The sequence below is a fragment of the Buteo buteo genome, chromosome 6 (assembly GCF_964188355.1).
Source record: "Buteo buteo chromosome 6, bButBut1.hap1.1, whole genome shotgun sequence".
Lineage (NCBI taxonomy): Eukaryota > Metazoa > Chordata > Aves > Accipitriformes > Accipitridae > Buteo > Buteo buteo.
The window spans coordinates 35,895,777-35,916,537 of NC_134176.1; the positions used below are offsets into that span (position 1 = coordinate 35,895,777).

The window sequence follows — 20,761 nt, forward strand, 5'->3', positions numbered from 1 at the left end:
AAATCACATATAAATTATGAGATGCCACTGGGAGCTATGTTAAATTAATTTAAAAGCGACTCAGCCACAAAGAGCCACAAATAGGTTTATGTGCTGCTGTATACATAGTGTTAAAGGTTATTGAAAGTGATGAGTACTCATCAGAAAGTAACAGGTCACCCTATAGTACCCAGGCACAGACATATATCTTGAAGGGAAAATCTAAGTACCTATATACACACCTCATTAATGTGAAGCTTCAAATAAAGAAATGCTAGTTGTATTAATATAAAACCTGTGCTTTCTGTTGTTTTGTCATTATTTTGAAAATAAAATAAAAATAAGCTAACTGATGATGGAGAGGCACTGCCAATGTAGCTGTTAAAATGTTTGTGGACTATGGTCTTTGAAAATTTCTTTTCAGGTGACTCTGATTATCTACATGACCTTCTGTTTTGAATGAGTGAAGTTTGTCTTTCAGTTGTTTGTAGCCATACAGAAGATGGTCTCACAGATATCAGCAGCCTATTACTTGATTGTATCTTTTGTTGCTGCCTTAGATGGAGACCATTTTCTTTAGGCATGTTGATTAAAGGAATGTATGTGTTCTCTCTCTCTGAAAATAGTTTCAGTGAAATATGTCTTTATAATTTCGTAGTTTTTTTCAGAGTTATTGTGCATGTGCCTGCTTGTGCCCATGAGGTTTTGTAACTAATATCTGTAGTTGTCTCATACTGGTATTTGCTTAACTGTACATATACAAAAAGGCCCTTGTACACATAGGTATGATATAAAAAGTAACACATAAAACCAATGCTTAGCTGTGTTTCTGCACAGAGGATTTTGATTACTACTGCATGCTTGTAAACCTCATAAACTGAACACCATGATATCACTTCCCTTTGACCTACTCCCCCCCCCCCCCCCCCCCCCCCCCCCCCGCCGAAACTGTCCTATTGAATCAATTGCAGCTGCAGGAAGTATTTTTCGCCTAGCAGGTATTGAGTGAAAAGCCACTGGATATTTTAAATGATTCCCTTTTAAAGATTTAACACTTTACACTTTTAGGGATGTAACTTTTATTTATTGTTTTCTTTATAATTAGTTTCATAACCTTCAAATTTTGTTTTAAGGAGGTTTTACATGAAACTTCTTAGTTGACCAAACAGATTTTTGTGCTTCATCTTATGTTACCAATTTTGCCTTTGTTTCATTTTCTCCCACTTTGCATTGCCCAGTAAGAAAGCTGTATTCAACTTGTTTTCTTCAGGGTCTTAACTAAACTAAACTTGTGGTCAATGGGGTGAAATCCAGTTGGCGGTGGGTCACAAGTGGTGTTCCCCAGGGCTCGGTGTTGGGCCCCGTTCTGTTTCATATCTTTATCAATGATTTGGACGAGGGGATCGAGTGCACCCTCAGCAAGTTTGCAGATGACACCAAGCTGGGAGGGAGGGTCGATCTGCTTGAGGGTAGGGAGGCTTTACAGAGGGATCTGGACAGGCTGGATCGATGGGCTGAGGCCAATCGTATGAGGTTCAACAAGGCCAAGTGCCGGGTCCTGCACTTGGGTCACAGCAACCCCATGCAGCGCTACAGGCTTGGGGAAGAGTGGCTGGAAAGCTGCCCAGCAGGGAAAGACCTGGGGGTGCTGGTTGACAGCCGGCTGAATATGAGCCAGCAGTGTGCCCAGGTGGCCAAGAAGGCCAACGGCATCCTGGCCTGTATCAGAAATAGTGTGGCCAGCGGGAGCAGGGAGGTGGTTGTTCCCCTGGACTCGGCACTGGTGAGGCCGCACCTGGAGTCCTGTGTTCAGTTTTGGGCCCCTCACTACAGGAAAGACATTGAGGTGCTGGAGCGTGTCCAGAGAAGGGCAACCAAGTTGGTGAGGGGCCTGGAGCACAAGTCTTATGAGGAGCAGCTGAGGGAGCTGGGGCTGTTTAGTCTGGAGAAAAGGAGCCTGAGGGGAGACTTTATTGCTCTCTACAACTACCTGAAGGGGGCTTGTAGTGAAGTGGGTGCTGGCTGGTCTGTTCTGTCAGGTGACTGGAGATAGGATGAGAGGAAATGGCCTTGAGTTGTGGCAGGGGAGGTTTATGTTGGATCTTAGGAAAAATTTTTTTACTGAGAGGGTTGTCAGACATTGGAATAGGCTGCCCAGGGAAGTGGTGGAGTCACCATCCCTGGAGGTATTCAGAAAGCGTGTAGACGAGGTACTCCGTAACATGGTTTAGTGGGCATGGTTGATGGTTGGACGCGATGATCTTGAAGGTCTTTTCCAACCTAAATGATTCTATGATTCTAAACCCTGAAGGGTGTGAAATTGTGGAATGAATTGGGTGAGCTACTTGGAACCAGGCTGTATGTATGCGTGCAAAGTAATCTGGAATCTTGTATTTAATGTATAGGAAATGTTCTATAGTTGTCAACCTTAGGCTTGGCTATCCTGTAGTCACATGGTCTGTAGTGCTAATGGAATTGCTCCCAGAACTAATATTTGTAGTGTAGCAATATTGTAAAGTTATGGAGTATTTGTTTCAAAATTCTGTATTCTACTACATAAATGCAGCTTAGAGTGGAAACGATACAGAAGATTGTGAATTAAATATGAACATTATGCAAAAGAAGACACAAAAGGTGATAATTAAGACTGAGGTAGCTGTCAGCAATTTACTGGCAGCGAGAGCCTTGAAGGAGGGCAGTTCTGAGCAGTGTTTTGCAAGTGGTTAGTTGCTTTAAAAAAATACATGAAAAGAGAAATATCAGTTTCAGTGATGACAAAGAAAAAAATTCAAGTGGATTGAAAAGAGGAATGAGGTGGTTTTAGAAGGTGAATGTTTTATAAGATGCAATTCTTTATTGTGTTATTTCAATGTTGTATAAAGGTATCCATAAATTTCTTGGGAGTTGTCTGTTTTGTGTACCTTTGTTAAATATCTCTGTCCTTTAGGTGAGGCATGCTGGTGGACAATACACCCTGCTTCTAAACAGAGGTCAGAAGGAGAAAAAGTTCGAATCGGTGATGATCTTATCCTGGTCAGTGTGTCCTCTGAAAGATACCTGGTAGGTTTGTATGTTTAGCAAGTGGACACGTGGTGGGAAAAATACAAAGTGCTGTGAGGAGTTGGGGAAAATGGTTGAGATTCTTATGAATGAATTTTTTTCTAATTTAGGAAATAATGCCTGGTTGTAATGCACTTTTTTTTCTCAGTGGAAGGTTTTCCTTTGCTAGAACAAGACTGTTTCCATGCTTTTATCCTGAGGTGTACTTCAGCATTCTCCATCTTGGGAAGCTTTTATTTCTGTAACTGTGGAAGATTTGTAAGCTGCAGCTGGAGTCTGCTGATTAGATTTAGAAAAGAGTTCATTTTAAAAGCAAGTGACTACTCATTTTTAAAGAATATTTGTATATTTACTTTATTATGTATTTCTATTTTGTTGCAAAATTAATACACTAAATATTTTTAAGTGCATAAATTTCATTGTTTCCTGTTACTGTTGTCTTTCAGCATCTCTCCATGTCAAATGGAAGTATTCAGGTGGATGCCTCCTTTATGCAGACGCTATGGAATGTACATCCTACATGCTCAGGAAGCAATATTACAGAAGGTTTGTAATTTTATTTATTTAGAAAAGTATATACTTTAGATGACTTTGTATTGCTTTTAATGAAGAGTGAAAATGAAGAAAAAAACACCCTCAGAAAATCAAACCAAGGAGCTTATTGAATATAAAGAAAATTAGCATAGGAGAGAAGAATAACAGAAGGGAAAACGGGGAAATACAGATACATCAGCCAGATTAACTGAAGAAAAGCTATGTAACTGCTGTGGCTTTAGAATAGCAAAGCATAAAAAGCTGTATGAGAAATGAAGACTGAGAGTGCAACAGATCAGTTTCTTGTCTTCAGTTTAATTTTGGGGAGTAGAAGCTGCAAAATAACTAAAGTCTGTAAACTCCAGATTCTGTATAGGATTTTCAATCACCCTGTAACAGATATAACAGAAGAGAGAGAAAGGTACATGCAAAATGGAAAGCTGGTTTCTTATAATTCCTATTCAGTCTCTTAGATGTGTTTTTTAAGGATATTTGCTCAATATCCTTTCTGGATCTCACAGCCATGCTTTCTTATTGTGTCTCTGTAATAGTCAATGAAAATGAGCCCCCTAAACGCACCCTCTTAATCAGCCTTAAATCCCACACCACAGGGTCAGTATTTCTTTCTTGGTACTTGACTGCATTTCAGAACCATGTTTGAGAAGCATTACATTATTCTGTTTGAGAAATGTCTTGTTCTGTAATGAAAGGCTCATCTACTCAGTATTGCTCCTTATTTCAATGCTATACTGTCATTAACACTGTCATAACAAGCATTGTACTTTCCCTCTGCTGTTCTCTGTTCCAAGTGTCAGCCCTCCACATTAGCCAATGGTAAATGTCTTAAGTCAGGACCATTTTGTATCACTTGGCCCTAAAACTAATCACGATATAATAATATACAGGCTCATAGGAAAAAATGGAGCTATAAGGGACCTGAAAGAGACATTGCATTTCCCTGGGATCAGCTAGACTAAGTCTTGATAGAACTAGACTACCCTGATGCTAAAGACTAACAGTCACTAGGCTTATCTGAACTATGGTCGGGTGTTTCTAACCCCGAGTGGTTTAAATCAGTCATCCCACAGTGTTTCTGTGCACTGGCCCATAAGAAGCTTGTCTCAGAGTGTTTGTAGGTTTTCAGTTTAAGAGCACATGGGATATGGATTTTCCTTGTGATACTTTCTGATTGCTTTCTGTTGCAAGAAGTGTATTATGCTGGAGCCGTATATATATAAATGGCTGGCTGGTCCCCTGCCATCATGGGTCATAAATAGAATAGAGGTTAACTCTGGAAAAGTCCCTGTGTTCTTAGGTTTCACAGGTGAAACAAAACCAAGCAAACAGAAAAGCCATCGTATAGTAAAATTAAAAACTTCTAACAGATGACAAACATAATGAGCTACACGGAGAGATCATGGAAGATCAGTGGTATATTTCTGTAATAGCAGGGGTTTGGCAGGTAAATTTCCTAAGTGCTTACAGAATCACAGAGTGGTTGAGGTTGGAAGGAGCCTGGTCTAATCCCCTGCTCAAGCAGGACCACCTATAACAGGTTGCCCAGGACCATGTCAAGGTGGCTTTTGAGTATCTCCAAGGAGGCAGATTCCACAACTTCTCTGGGCAACCTGTGCCAGTGCTCAGGCACTCTCACAGTGAAAAAGTGTTTCCTGATGTTCATATGGACCCTTTTGTGTTTCAGTTTGTGCCCATTGCCTCTGGTCCTGTCACTGGGCACCACTGAAGAGAGCCTGACTCTGTCCTCTTTACATTGATGAGAACCCCCCAGAGCCTTCTCTTCTCTAGCTCAAGCAGTCCCTTGTTCTCTCAGCCTTTTCTCATGTGTGAGATGCACCAGTCTCTTAATCATCTTGGTGGCCCTTTGCTGTACTTGGAACTGTTGTACTGTGTAGCTCAGAATTGGACATGTAATCCAAAATCGCATAATCAAAGAAGGAAAAAAAAAAAAAAAAAGTTAGGGTAGGGTAAACAAAGAAGTAGGTTTTCTGTGTGTCAGTTTTTTCCCAACCGCTTAGGCTTAGGTTTAGCTGTATATACACTTCTCAGAATGGTTTACATGAGGGGTGATCATATGTCAAAAGACTTAGCAGCCTTGCTCAGGTTGAATGGACAGACTGAGAAAGTAGGATTTACTGAGTCTAAAATTGGACTGGAAGTCAGACAACATACTTTTTGTGATGTTTGAAGTACTTTGATGGAACATAAATCTCAGGAAAGTTGGGTTGTGGCTGGTTTTTTTTTTTGTTGTTCTTTCTTCATTCTTTCTTTGCTTTTACCTTTGTATTAATTTGCAATGGGATAGGTGCCAGTTACTGTTTTCCTAATTTACAAATTTATATTGAATCAGCCACACAGTATGAAAGTTTCCTTCTACCCTTCCTCCTTTATGTGTGTTTGTTCTTTTAAAAGGCATTAATTTCACTTACAAGGTCAGAACAGTTTGGACTGAGGGTCTGATGAATCACTCTCATCCTACACCATTTTTTTTCTTTTTTTCTGTGAGGCAAAGTGCCTGGTTTTGACCCGTAGTCTTTGTGTTAAATGGGTTGGAAAGTTAGCTTCTATTAGACTTAATCTTCAGAACTGCTAAGTATTTTTCTGTCCTCTGTCTCCTGCTGCTGCTGTGCAATTTTGATTTTGACACAAATTATAAATGTCAGAACAAACTGATGAATTCATGAAATTATTTTGTATTGAGAAATTGTATTAAGGGAAGGGAAGCTGTGGTATTATATATTTGATTTGGCTTTTACCTAAAGCATTCAATTTTCATAACAGTAATTATTGTAAAAGTTTTTATTTTCCTTTTCTGTCCCAGAATCCTAATTCGATATTTAAATGTTAAGCGATTGCTTCCTTTTTGTCTTCATTTTCAGAAGAAAGACTTTTAACTGAAAAAGATACTAAAAAATAATATGTTGTCATGCTAAATTTGTTGTTCTTGCTGAATTGCAGTTATGAGTGAAAACTTGGAAAACGGATTTCACCTAGGTCTTTTGAATGTTTTAAAATTTTTTTGAGGGTGTTATTTTCATATTGTCAATGTTTAAGCTAATGAGTAAACATCTTCTACAGGATATCTTCTTGGTGGGCATGTAGTACGTTTGTTCCATGGCCATGATGAGTGTTTGACAATTCCATCTACAGATCAGAATGATTCACAGCAGAAGTAAGTGGTGGTGCATTTTTATACGTTTCCTTCTCTCAAAAAAGAAATAGATTGTTGGTTGTCAGTTGAATTTGAGGTTAGATAGGTTAGACACTCTTTACAGCAAACTTTAATTAGGCAGTGACATTGTTACAAGAAGTTGAGAGTACTAAGTAGAAAATCAGTCATGAGTTCTTTTATTGCTGAAATTCAAGTAGTTGATTTCCACTGATATTTCCAGCCTGTTTTGTTGTTTGTCTTTAATGTGTATTACTATAAGCAGAGGTAAGCAAGCATTAGCAGGGAAGATGGTAATTTAAAAAAAAAAAAAAAAAAAAAAGTCCTAAAAAAAATCTCTGAAAGTTTGACCTCTACAATGACTTTCATATTTTATATATTTTGCACCTTTTTGCAAGTTCTTGCTCTCTCAAATTTAATATGTTAAGATAACTAAATCATATTAGCTAAATCAATTTGTATTAAACTTAAATCTACGGTTGTTATATATCATGTTGATTTATTATTTGAATTTAACTTTGCATATTGCTGATAATCAAAAGCACAGCAAGCTAATAATTTTGATACACAAAAACCCCAGTATTAAAAATCATATTCAACAAATAAGGTCTCTATACCCACTGTGGCAAATACAAGTAACATTCAGTTATGTCAAGTAAACTTTTTAGTTCTAAATTTTCCATTTTTACATTTCTGTGGAGTAAAAAAAGTCTCCAAAAGACTCCAAAAGAAAACCCAAACTGAATGTCAGAAAACTTTGCTTGATTAATTTTTTAATTGCTGTTTTCTTCGTATGTGTACAGAAAAAAAAGATACAAAGTTTGCACTGAGTGTGGGAATGTGCACACCTAGTATAAAAATACTAGCAAAAGTATTAGGATCTAAATACCTTGTGGGGAACAGATGTCATATTCAGACTAATTTTGTAAACAACCAGTCTTAATAAGGTTAGAATAGGTGTCGAGCCTTTTCAGTATGTTTAGAAATGCTGTACTTTGCTATTGCTGTTACTTACCTAGAAGTCAGTTATAGTTAAAACCCCAAATAATTGTGGAGTCCTATTGCCCTGTATGTTCTTTCTCTTAATATATGTTTGGTGTGTATTGTTACTGACTTAAGCTCTGCTTCCATTTTTTTATAACTACATAAATAAAAGGGTAAAATTAAAAAATGTTTTTTTCTTCTGAATGAAAGCTATGTATTTATATTCCCAAAATAGAGGAATAATGTGAATGCTATATTGAACATTTTCAAATGTGTAATAGTGATACAATGTGCTAAGATAGATGATTTGGAGTTGTCCTATCTTTTGGATTTGTGAGCTGCATGATAGACATAAGGCCAAGTTTGTGCTGTGTCGTAGTTGTAGGAATCATGTTTTTATATTATACAAAACAAAATGAATACATGGAAAAAAACCAAATAGCAGTAGGAATGGGAGAAAGAGCTGTAGAAAATGGTTGTGTTTATTTCTATCTCTGTTTAATCTGTTCTATGCATTCCATTAGGACTATTAAATAATACAAGTTAGTCAAGAGTGATAATTTCTCTTTTCATAGAACAGACATTTGATTTTCTGAAGGTTTCTGTAGAGAATGCTCCTTAACAATTCACACAGTGACTATTCTTTGCCACGAATCTTAAGGTCTTTTATTACAGGCCAAGTGAAAACACAGGGGATAGACTTATTGAACATCAAAAAAGGCAGGCTTGGCAAAAACTCAGAATGAGATGGATGGTTGGTTGGATAGATGGATGGAGTCAAGGAGAGGATGAAGAAATGGTTATGTGGATGCTGTTGTGAAAAAGCAGCAGTTCTCTCTTACTTGCAGTTTTGTTACTGTAGGAGCAGATCACTAACACTAGTACAGTGTTGCATATAGAAAAAGCTGGAAAAGGGTTAGAGAATTTAAGTAGTATAGGAATTTAAGAAGTGTAAAAGGTGAACACAGATATATCTATGGTATTCCTTCAGTGAAGGAATGGGTGAGTTGGGCCAAGGAGAAATGAAGGAGGTCAAAGAGAATGGAAGTGAATTATTAGTTTTGAGCTTAGCTAGGAAGAGGTCATTAGGGTCTGCCAAAAGTAACATCAGTAAGGTGAAGGGGACCAAAGAGAATCTAAGATGAAAATGGAAAAGAAAAGCTCCAGACAGTTACCGTGTATTCAGTATATTCATAAAATCATAGAACAGTCCAGGTTGGAAGGGACCTTGAAAGATCATATTCATAGAGTCTGTAAATGAAGATGAATTGACTGCTAGGTTTTTTTGTTGTCATTTTGTATTTTGATTCTAGAGTATCAAAAACATTATTACGAAAGACAAAATGTGTAGGAAATGCTACTACCTTTACTGTGAGGAATATAGATTCTTACTTTTATGGTGAACTATCATTTCAAAATTTTTGAAATCACGTGTGTGTTCTTAAATGTGACTCCTAAATAGTGTACAGGTGTAGATCTACAAGTCCATCATCTTATAAAGATACTGGATGCAAACAGTTTGTCATATGCCAGTATACTACATGTTAATATACAGATTCTTCCTGGAATGTATTGGTGTTGATCAAGAAGCAGGGTGTCATAGAAATTAAAACCTTAAGTTTTCCCAATAGAAGAAAAGTTCTAGGAACACTTGCTGAGATAAGAAAAACACAACTTTCATTTCACAATTTGAGTTCTGGGTCCCATAGTTGCATGAGAACAATGTGAAACAGATTTATTTATTTTGTTTCCTGTTAACTGTTGAACAAGGAAAAGAATTTGACAATCTAAAAAGCCACTTAAAATTCTGCATTTCAAAATGCTACTTTAATTCAGAACAGAATGTATAACAGCTAGGTTGTGACATTTTTATGTATGTGTGTGCAGCATTCAGTCAAGTTTGCCAAAGCAGAAAGGCAGATTTTAAATCCTCTTGCTGCATGTTTTTTCAGATACGTAAGTACAATAGAAGGTCCAGCTCCTATGCATGCTAGGGTGGATTAGTCTTGTTCACAGCTATACATGTAACAAAGATTTTCATCTTTCAGTAATCGTTCATGTCTCGTCATCCAAGCACCAGAATTTTTATAACCTTTCTCATATATAATGGATACAGGAAATACAATGGATGATAGGAAAGGATCTGAAACTCAGGATAAATAGAACTTTTTGTTGTTGTTTTTCTTTAAAAATAGAAGCCTTTCTCTGCTGTACTGCTAGATTTTTTTGTCTGTTTGTTTTTAGTGAGGTGTAAACAAAATTCTTTCCTAAGAACAAAATTACAGTTTGAACTTTTTTTTTTGTACCCTAATCACATTTTGAGACAGTATTTTTTCATTCTGCATTATTCTGTGTTTTTCAGTTTGACTGTCTTTATGGTTTGGTGTCAGTTCCTGTTGTCTTAATTAAATAAGGAACAGTGGAACTGTTTTCTTCATCTTTCTTCACTCTTTTTTTCATCTAGGAAGAGGAAGAACAGGTTATATGAATTACCATTCTTACCTATGACAAAGCTACAACAAAATTTATCATTAGAAATTGATGAAAACGTTTAGGAATAAGCATGAATCGAATAATCTTGCTGAAAGATTCAATCAACCTCTCCTTTAGGTATCAATAAAAAAATATGTGAACAGAAAAAACCACTGCCATAAAAGTTGAGAAATACAAAAAAGGCTGTCTGCTTATATTACTCTAAGAAAAATTAAAGAACCCAACAAACATTTGGAAGTTTGCTGTGCTTTTGAAAAGAAGCTAGTGAATCAGTGTGTTTTGTATCTAGAACAATTTTGCTTGTATATCTGAACCCTTCCCTCATGCTCAAATTATGAAGGAATGTACTGCAGAGTATTACAATTATTAAGAATATGATTTTCTTATTGGTGTCTGCCTGGGCGACTCAGTTTCTGACCACACTCACAGTTCACACATAGATGTTGTCATGTAACTCTTTCAAGTGAAGAGGTATGCATAGCAGAAAAGTAATTGTGTCATCCTCTAGTACTATTTTGCTGTGTGAACAGACTTCTGCTCAGTTAGAGCATCCACTGAGCATTTACTACCAGTAACAGAGAATGTCAATTTATTGTATAATGATGGTGCAATAAACCCTTACATAGTACTGTATGGAGGACAGCTTGGGAGTCACATTGTGAACAGTCTAATACAGTTTCCCTATAGTAGTAATGTTGCAGATAGTAGCCTAAAAATGTGTAAAAGAAATTAAATTTACTTAGTTAAGAGATTCTTAAAATATTTGAAAATAAATAAGGTGCACATCAAACCTCCCAAATTATTATTATAACTAAATAAAATATATCATTAGAAGTTTATTATTTCCTAGTTTTTTACTGTTGCAGAATGTAACAAATACAATTATTATTTTAAAATATCATTAAAATTATTAATAAAACTATTATTTTTTTAAAAAGGTTCTATATATCCTGAGTTTCAGACTGAGACCTTTCCTATTACCAATGGTATTTCCTATATCCATTGTATATGAGAAAAGTTATACAAATTCTGGTGCTTTGATGACAAGACTTGAATGATTACTGAAAGATGAAAAACCGTCTTGCATGTATTCCTGTGAACAGGACTAATCCACCATAGTTTGTATTTCATTATTGAGTAGAATGTGAGTTTCAGCATCAAAACATGTCAGTAACCCCTGGCCAGTGATTCAAGAAAACTAGATTATATTGAAGGCTGAATCCCTTCACTTCCTGTTATTTATTTCTCCGAGTTTCCTAAAACTAATGTATAATTTTATCTGTATTATCTGTTTTGTAAGGATTATAATACAAAATCTTGGTTTTATCACCACCATTTTTGTCTTTTAATAAGAATGTTAGAAGTAATTCTAGGAATGAAGTCTCTGATGTCATATTCATGCAGATAATTGTTAATGTATGCAAATGTGTATACTTATTTTAATATTTTGTTTATATGTATTTAAGAACATTAGTAATTTAGATTAATGTCTTGGCAACTGTATGAATTACGTATTTTTATGACTGATTAAGTAACAGCAAAAGTTTCGCAGGCACTTTGAAAGCAAAGTACTCTCAACTCATGAGAGAGAATAGTTTAATGGAAATAGCCTAATTAACCTGGGACATTCGGATTGTGTATTGTGCTCTCACTGATGAGTAGGAATCTTCTGTCCATTCAACTCCATCTGTCTAGCTGGGGAGAAGAGAGTCCTAGACATTTTGCAGAGGAATAAGTTATAAATACTGTGTAGCACAAATAAACACAAGAGGATGATCTTCTGAATCTTTTCTGTAGGAAAGTACTTTATGAAACCGGAGGAGCTGGTGTTCGAGCAAGGTCTTTGTGGAGAGTAGAACCCCTTCGAATAAGGTACTGATGTTTTATTTAACTTTTTTGTTAGCAGCTCTTTGTTATATTAACAGGAATTTGATTGTTACAGACCCTTAAGGCAGAACATGAGTAATATATTTGTCCTGTTATATGATATATGTTAGTATGTTCATTGTCAATAATAAAAAGTAATCTAACATGATATAATCATACAGGGAATGTCAGTATTTGAAGACTACTTTTTTTTTGGCCTGGTCTGTGTCCCATATCAAAAATAGTGTTGCCTGTGAGGTATGTCTGCTTGAGACATTGCTTCTGTCCAAAAGTAAAATGCTTTCTTAGTTTTCTCTTGGAATTTTAGAAGTATGGGTGGAAATCAGAACAGTCATATCCCTCATGGGTGTTTTGTTTGGTTTGTGGTGGGGTTTTTTTGTTTGGTGTGGTTTTTTTTTTTTTTTGTTTAGACTCTGTTTCCCTCTTAGGTGATTAGTTATCTGTTAACTTGTTGCAATCAAAAGCCAAAAGGAATATATATAGCAAACTCTATTTTCTGATTGTCTTTTAAACCCCCAAATAGAAATATTAGTTTTGCTTACTTCATAAATTATTTTTTGATGTCTCATGTTTAGCTGGAGTGGAAGTAACATCAGATGGGGACAGCCTTTCCGTCTTCGGCATATTACAACAGGAAAGTACTTGGCTCTGAATGAAGATGAAGGACTTGTAATGTTAGACAGAGAAAAGTCAGACACAACATCTACTGCCTTTTGTTTTAGAGTATCAAAGGTAAATAACATCAATGCAAATTTGTCTTAAATGTGGAGCACTCGAATACTAGATCTGAGTTGGTTCAATGACTTTATAAATTATTTGTAATTTCTAAATTGAAGCAATTGACAGGGATTATGCATTTAAATACAAAGGTAAATAGCCTGAGTTGAGAGTAACAAAAGTTTCCTTGAGGAAAAATAGAGATGATGAGTAAATCTTAGAGTAAAACTAAACTATTAACAGGTTAAAAAAACAAGACTGAAAACTAATACAATGCAAGACACAGTGGTTTAATCATTATAGAATTATTTTAGTTGGACAGAATCTCATTAGAATGTTACTTGTTCCAGCTCTATATGTCATAATTGAAGTCAGCTGAATTCAGTTCAGTTGGGGAAAATTCTGCCCTTGCTATTCTTTAGGCAGTGTGTTGATAGGCGAATTGCAAGGAAAGTGTAGTCAGTGATTTCTAAACCATATGTTTTCAAACTATGCTCTTTGGTGAGCTGCTAATTACATGTTACTAGCTTTTTCATTGTTTCCAGCTGAGAAAAACAGTAGAAGTGAGAGAGAATGAAGAATGATTATGGAGGTAGGCAAAATTAATAACTTTCTTCCAGAAAGTGAAAGGTTTTTACACCAAAGATGATGACAGTTTTTTATGTGCTTTCATGATAATACTTATAAATAGTTTCAATATCTGCTACAATAGAGTTTTTTATTAAGTATGAGAAGTTAAATGTTCCATGTAATTCTGAATGCTGTATGGTCCCAGAAGGGCGGTGAAAAAGAACCTTTAAAGTTAGATATATACTAGATAAAAGCTAGCATTAAGGGTCTTGACAGATGCTAGACTTTTATTAGCATAATAAAGCAAATAATTCTTTTTAGCATGTTTAAAATAACAATGGTTATTTTATTAGTGTGACTGCATACAGTATGCTGAGAATTTCTTTTTAACCAATCAAAATAATTGAAAAAACTGTCAGGAAACTTACTTAGATTGTTAGATGCTCACAAAATAGTTTTTGATTCTTTCTTCAGTGTAAAGGCTATGCAGTGTAGATTGTACGTACGATGTTGTGCAGGGGCATTTATTTCAGCTGTAATTTTTTCCCATTTTTTTGAAATCATGGCACCCTGGTAAGGATGGTGAGTATGCCAGGAATGTCACAGTTACTGGTTTAATATTGTGTTCAAATACCTATAACGTACTCACTGACTAATTGGGCATCGGCTGTCCTGCAATTTCTTAATATTTTAATCTATGCATATAAATGTATAAATTTTAAGTATATTAATTTTATGTTTATGTATGCATACTCATAAAATAAATAATTTCTGTTACACTGAATAAACATAGCCTAATTTCTCACTTTTTGTTGAGGGGTGCCTCAAAGACACATTAGTGACATTTTTTATAATCCCCAAAATGACTAACGTGAAGTACAATAGTAATTAATTATGCTGAAGTCTGTAATGACTGTGTAATGCATTCATGCCTTCTGCTGTGTTTGTACATAATATGGTTGTTAACGTACATTTTTATATGAAGTACAGGCTCAGTGTCTCATCATCCTAGGATTTGTGCTGTCCTATATAGAAAAGTATATTTTAACCTCACAATAGCTTATAAATTTGCTTTTGCCTGTGCCAGGAATAAGAATAGTTCTTTATTGTCTGGGCAGTTGAGAGCTGCACTGGCCCATGGGTAGACACATTATTGTTTCCAAAGGTGAGGGGAACAAGCAGTGATAACTTTTCCTGAAGAAAGAAAGGTGAGGTTTTGGAAGCAAATAAACCCCCAAAATTGATCTGGACTGTAAGAACGAAAGGACTCTTGAAGCTAAATGCTGCTTTCATACAGATTGAAGGGGAAAAAGAACTGTAGAACTAATAGTTAGGCTAGATATATGTGAGTGTGATTATCTTAATTTCTGCACATATGTGTTTGTAAACCTTTTTTTTGTCGTGTTCATTTTCTCAGTGAAGAAATATTTTCACTTGCCTGGACCTTAATATGGCAGGAGTTAAGGGAAATTTCAAGACAACTGTCTAATACCTTCCTATCCAGCTGTGTACAGATCCTTAAAAATAGGGTGCTGGAATACCTGGCTGTTTACAACACTTCTGTCCTTTAGACTCATAGAATAATTCTGATTGGAAAGGACCTTGGGAAGGCATCTAGTCCAGCCTTCTGCTCCAGGTGGAGTCGACACCGAATTCACACCAGATTGCTCTAGAATATATATTGCTGTGGAGTATCCAAAAGGAAATAAAACATTTCTCCATTGAGGTATTCTTTCCAGTTTGGAAGCCAGCAAAACAGTTTTTGTGGAAAAAAGAGATTATCTTTGCTGGTAGGCAGAGCTATGAGGAGTATACCAAATCCCCAAGGCTTCCCAGGAGCCTGTAACACATGACTTAAAGTCTTATTTTTTCCAACAGTTGTTATAGAGATCCTCTTGTTGGAAAAGCACACCTTCATCTTCGGTATTGTTACATACCACTTCAGCAGTCTTGTGTGTTCCTTGCTTTTCAAAACCTGTGATTGCATTCACAATGTATTTATTTCCACTGTTTTGTTTCCTTTTGCTGTGTAACACTGGAAATCAAAACAGATATTTTAAATTGTAAAATTCAAATTAGAGTTTTCCTTAATATGTCCTTACATAAATAAGAATAGAAGGGAGCTTTAAAAAAAGTGAAAGAATATGCTGAAGAACGTTATGGTGCCGATTTCAATGAAAGCAGCATATGCAATATATGTCTGTTTACTGCAAAATACTGCAAACTAAGCTTACAAGCATCAGAAATTGATGGAAACACCCCAAAATTATGCCTTTTGTTAGGTTTAATATGGAGCTTACTTTGTCAAAAGTTTTGAAATGTCAGCCCTTATATTTTAAGGCAACAGTTTGTAATGCCTTGTGACCACATAGACACCAGTTTCCCTACAGCAGATGGAATCCTGTTTTGAAATGGGATGTTCTCATTCCAGCGCAGTACTTGGCTCAGTATACTCTGGTGAGCAGAACCTTGGTTCTGCTTATAAATTTCTTTGAGAATGAACACACTGAAGAACAAGAGCTTATTTAAAAATATCTGTTTATTTAAAAATTGTTGTGGCCCAGAATTAATGTTTGAGATTCCATATTTTATTTTCATGACGATTTATTTCAATTGACAATGAAGAAGTTATTGGTGTAGTTTGAGTAAGTAACATTCTGACACATTCAAAAGTCACAGATGACTCATGCAGAAGGATTTGATATCATTTTAATATTACTGCCAGCATGTAGCTATCTTAGGGGCTCAACATGGCATTAGGATGTTGTAATAGTTTAGTAGTAATCATAAAGTTTAATTCGTTTTTGGAATAAGATGATAGATATTACAGAGTCCTTTACCTACAATTGTCTCTAAAAGTTCCAAGTGTTTATTTGTAAGTTCATATTTTACGATTGTCATTTCCCAGTAAGTACTGCATTTCAAATACAGTATTAAGCTATTTTTTTTCTACTTATTTTATATGGGATGAGTAAGTAGAAGGTAAAATTAAAATCACCTTTTTTTTTTTCATGCCTACTGGGGTGTAGAGATGTATACAGCAAAGTATACAGAGTACAGTAAGCCCACTAGCAAGATAGGTAAGCTCAGTGTATCAGTCCTCTGCTCTTACATTTGTGGAACTTTTATCATTTTCTTTTGTCAAATTGGGGAAGCCTGTGGCAGTACTTTTAATGCAATAACAGTGTGCAACACCAAAAGGTACAATTTTAATCAGCTGCGTAGGTTAGATTTAATAAGAGTTCAGCAGCCAGGTTGTCTTACCATTCTTAGGGGTAGGTAAACACGCCCTTAAGATAGCAAGAGTTTTTTCCGTACTGTGTTTTTACAAGACAACTGTTGAAAAATAGTTGTAAAGGCAGCTCGGTTTACTTGTTCTGTTCACACTGCCATTCCTTACTTTCCTTCTATCATGTTGGAATCTGATTCTATGAATTCTCTCATTTTCTAAATCTTGCCCTTCTTCTAGTATATTAAATATCTTGTGAAAATTGCATCTTTGACAGCTTTGTCCTCAAGTTCCTTTGTTCATTCCTTATTTCTTTTATTTTTTGTTACTGTTATTTTTCCTTTGCCATCTTCTTGACCCATGATGTGATTCGTTTTCTTTGTCTTGATTCATTCATGTCCTGAGGGAGTTAAACTGAGAATAGGTTGTGAAGAGAGGATTTTGAAGGAGAAAGTGTTTGGATATTTTGCTGCTAAGATATGTACAAATGTCTAGATAAGAGATACATTTTTTTCCCCTTCTCCTCTGATAATCTTTATCTGACTATACTTTTCAGCTGTTAGAAAATACACCCTCTCTTTGCACACTGCTCTCAAATGACTTGGCTGAAATCCTAGAGAAACTGGACAGAGCACAAAGAGCAAAACATCATGAAGAGGAATTTATGCTGTATTGCTTAAAGTGAGAACAGCCTTCAGGCCCCCTAAATCATTCTGAAGCTTTATTTCTGAAATTTGAAAAATCTTGGTGTTTCTTTGTTTAGTGTTTTCAGAAAAGATCAGTATCGCTCAATTTTTTTTAGAACAGTAACTTAATTAGGATCACTTGTTACTACATTATGATTTCTTTCGCTGAAATTTTCATTGATGCCTGATTCTTGACTCAGATGTAATATTTGAGAAAAATGTTTTAATCTTCAGGGTGCTATGTAAAGCCAAATAATTAATTGCTACTTTATTGTATTTTTCATTTAATGGCCTCACCATAAATGTGTATTGAATGAGTTCATCTTTATCTGTATGTGATAGTACAGTCTGCATAAATATGATGTGACATGATTTCCCCATAGTCTTGATACTGTAATGGTATCCCCAAGGAATGTCTTGTAATTTCATTCTGCTTCATCTTGGCATTATAATGCTATCTGTTTCAACTAATGTTATTGTTGAAATGTGACAGCTAAATTCCTTATAAATGAAAGTAGATTAGCATAGTTAAAATAGAGCTTCTCTTTACTCCACAGATGTTGCACATTCAGTAAACTGAAATAAGAACCTGTTACACATATAATAATTTAAACTGTGTATCAATGTCTAACATATTTTGTTTACTTAGCAACAAATGAGCAACTATGTACACTTAAGGTTAAGTCCATCAGCAGTTGAAATCATAGAAAAATGATATAATCTAATTATTCTATTTACTTAGAGGTTTTTGTTTAATCATACACATGCACATACATCCATAATTTGCTATTACAGAATTTGCTGCGTAATTATTTTCTTATTCCTGAATTCACTTTTGAAAGCAAAACTATTTTATTTTGAAGAAAAAGCTACTTGCTGTTGTGCTGGAGATTTAAAATCCTCTGGTTGTGAATGAAGACTGATGGGATTAAGAAGTAGGTGGGGCTTAAAAATTGCACTGGGTATTCCAGCCAAACATTGAGCAATGTCTTTAAAAGAGATTTGAAAGAATCCAGTTCCTCTTATAAAGAGGATAAATGGAAAAATAAAATAAATGTAAAAAAATAAAGAAATGCAAAAGTAAAAGAAATGTAAAAGCCAAATTGTAATTATTTTTAAAATTAATATTTTCTTCTTTGCTGGTTGTTGCAATACAGAGGCATTATTCCAAGGGAAGTTTTTTTCCACATCTAGTATTTATAAGCAAAAAATTCTTTAGCATAAAAATATTTTAACTAAATTTCAAAATATGTTTCTGCTCATTTTTCTTTTTCATATTTAAGATGAAATTTGAAAATTTTAGTAATGTAGAGTTCTACAGACTCAACTAAACTGAAACTTTAATTACATCAGTAACTCAGTTATTGATTAGGTTAGGTTAAATATTTAAAGATTTTTTTAATATATATTTCTTTGCATGATAATAGATTTTACCTGAATTTTCTTGCTTCAATGAAAATGATGCTTCAGATGTGAAATTATTTTTAATTGGACTCTGACTAATTAATTGGATAGAAACAGAAATTATGTGAAATGAAATTTAGTTGCATCTTAACAACAGAAATAGCATAAACATTGTTCAGTGTTGGAATGTGTTTCAGTGTAGAATTCAATGGTTTATCCAGTTCTAGTATAGAGATTAAATGCCAGCTTTTATTTTATCTTCTTAGGAGCTAAAAGAAAAGCAGGATTCTAGTCTTAAACGTGACATTGATGGAATGGGAGTCCCAGAAATAAAGTACGGTGATTCAATCTGTTTTGTCCAACATGTGACCAGTGCCTTATGGTTGACTTACAAAGCACAAGATGCTAAATCAGCACGTTTAGGTCCCTTGAAAAGAAAGGTAATGTTTGAAATTTTTTTTGTAATTACTTGTAAAATTAATGTTAGTTGCATAACAGTTTTGGTCTGTCCTGGTTTTTGCCATTCTTCCAATGTGGCAATTGTGGGTTTAACTGTTTTGTGCTAGTTTATTGAAAACGACGTGAATGTTTCATTCTAAAAATGAAAACAATGGTGGATATTAACATAACTATGTAACTGAAGAAAAACTTTGCCACTAAGAAATGTATTTAGCTATTTTTCTTGGCCGAAGAAATTATTAATTTGGGCTCAGTTTTTATTTTTGACACTTCAGTGAAATGTGGAAATACCTGATTTGGGTGGTCAAATCACTTTTTTGAAAATCTATGTTTAACTGTTTAAGGGCGTAAACTTGTAAGTCATCTTACATTCACTGGTGTTTTAGATTTTTTTTAATTGAGTATATTGTATGAAATGGCAATTGAATTTGTTACGTAAGGAGTTTCTGGGGCCGTTTGTTAGGCTTCTTGAGGGATATTAACAAACAATTTCCTGCCAAAATATTAGGTGTAATTGTGATGTGGCATCAACAAGGTCTTTCTTTCTCTCAGCCTTATGATCAAAAGGTATGAGTATATTCTTCATTAGTGGCATATGACCTGTTATCTCTTCAAATTATGTTTATATTTCATTCAAAATTAAGGGGTTTAGTACTAGCTTTGCATAACTGCATCATTACCAAATGATTCTTTGATTCTGTATTCATAGATTTTTACAACGTGAACCTATTGCTAGAACACACACACAGAAAAGTTCATGACTGAACAGAATTTGGGATTCTTCTTTAATTACTTGTATGTATGTACATTCACAGAAGAATATCCATACACAAGCACTGTAACACAAAAAATGAGGTCTTCAGGACACCCTTGGCACAATCTTATTTATTTATGCAGCACACATGGTCATAAATGGGCAGTGAGTACCCAACCCCTTCACTACTTTTCAGCAACCTGGCTGATGAGAGAAATTCTTCTTTGTATGCCAGTCATTCAGTATTTTCTTGATTTAATCACATGATGATTGCCTCTTCCTTTCCCAAGACAGTATTAGCTATGGGATTCTGTTTCCTCAGAGGGTCCAATTTTATTTCCTGAAAAGACAACATGTAGATTCTTCCTCTGTATTCAGTGAATAATTTTGCAATAGCTTCCTGTGAAGTTTAGTGGTTTTTTTCCCCCAGTTTTCTGCTCAGCAGCAAGGGACTAATAGAGCCTCCATAATTGCTATCACTTTTGTTCTCCTTTCAAACTGTTTCATTCATGTTCGAAGACTCAAAATCTTTTGTTGCCTCTTACCTGGAGAATTCTTTCCTGTTAAGTGCCTTCAAACAGACGAAAATCCAGACCTTCTTGCTTCCTGTAACTGATATTCTTGTGGAGGCAAGAAACAGTTTTTCATCCTTTGCAAAATACAGTACTGGACTATAATTTTGTAAGGTAGTTTACATGTATACATCCCTTCCAGATTTCATATCAGATTTATTTTTCTACAGTAAAAGTGAAGTCATAGCTTTGTATGCATACTTGACCATCATTTTGTCAGGAGATATTCACTTTCAGTCACTGTAA

The 20,761-nt window shown here is 35.1% G+C and overlaps 1 protein-coding gene across 11 annotated transcripts in view; it reads left to right on the top strand.

The window, feature by feature from the left end:
- The window catches only part of RYR3 (ryanodine receptor 3), a 245,176-nt gene that overhangs the window by 65,610 nt on the left and 158,805 nt on the right, over positions 1-20,761 (top strand). For all 11 annotated transcript variants that reach the window (XM_075030407.1, XM_075030397.1, XM_075030399.1 and 8 more), the window contains 6 exons: positions 2,927-3,039; positions 3,486-3,585; positions 6,670-6,763; positions 12,035-12,109; positions 12,700-12,856; positions 18,997-19,170. In XM_075030407.1, coding sequence (XP_074886508.1) covers positions 2,927-3,039; positions 3,486-3,585; positions 6,670-6,763; positions 12,035-12,109; positions 12,700-12,856; positions 18,997-19,170 — 713 coding nt within the window. The remainder of the gene's footprint in view (positions 1-2,926; positions 3,040-3,485; positions 3,586-6,669; positions 6,764-12,034; positions 12,110-12,699; positions 12,857-18,996; positions 19,171-20,761) is intronic.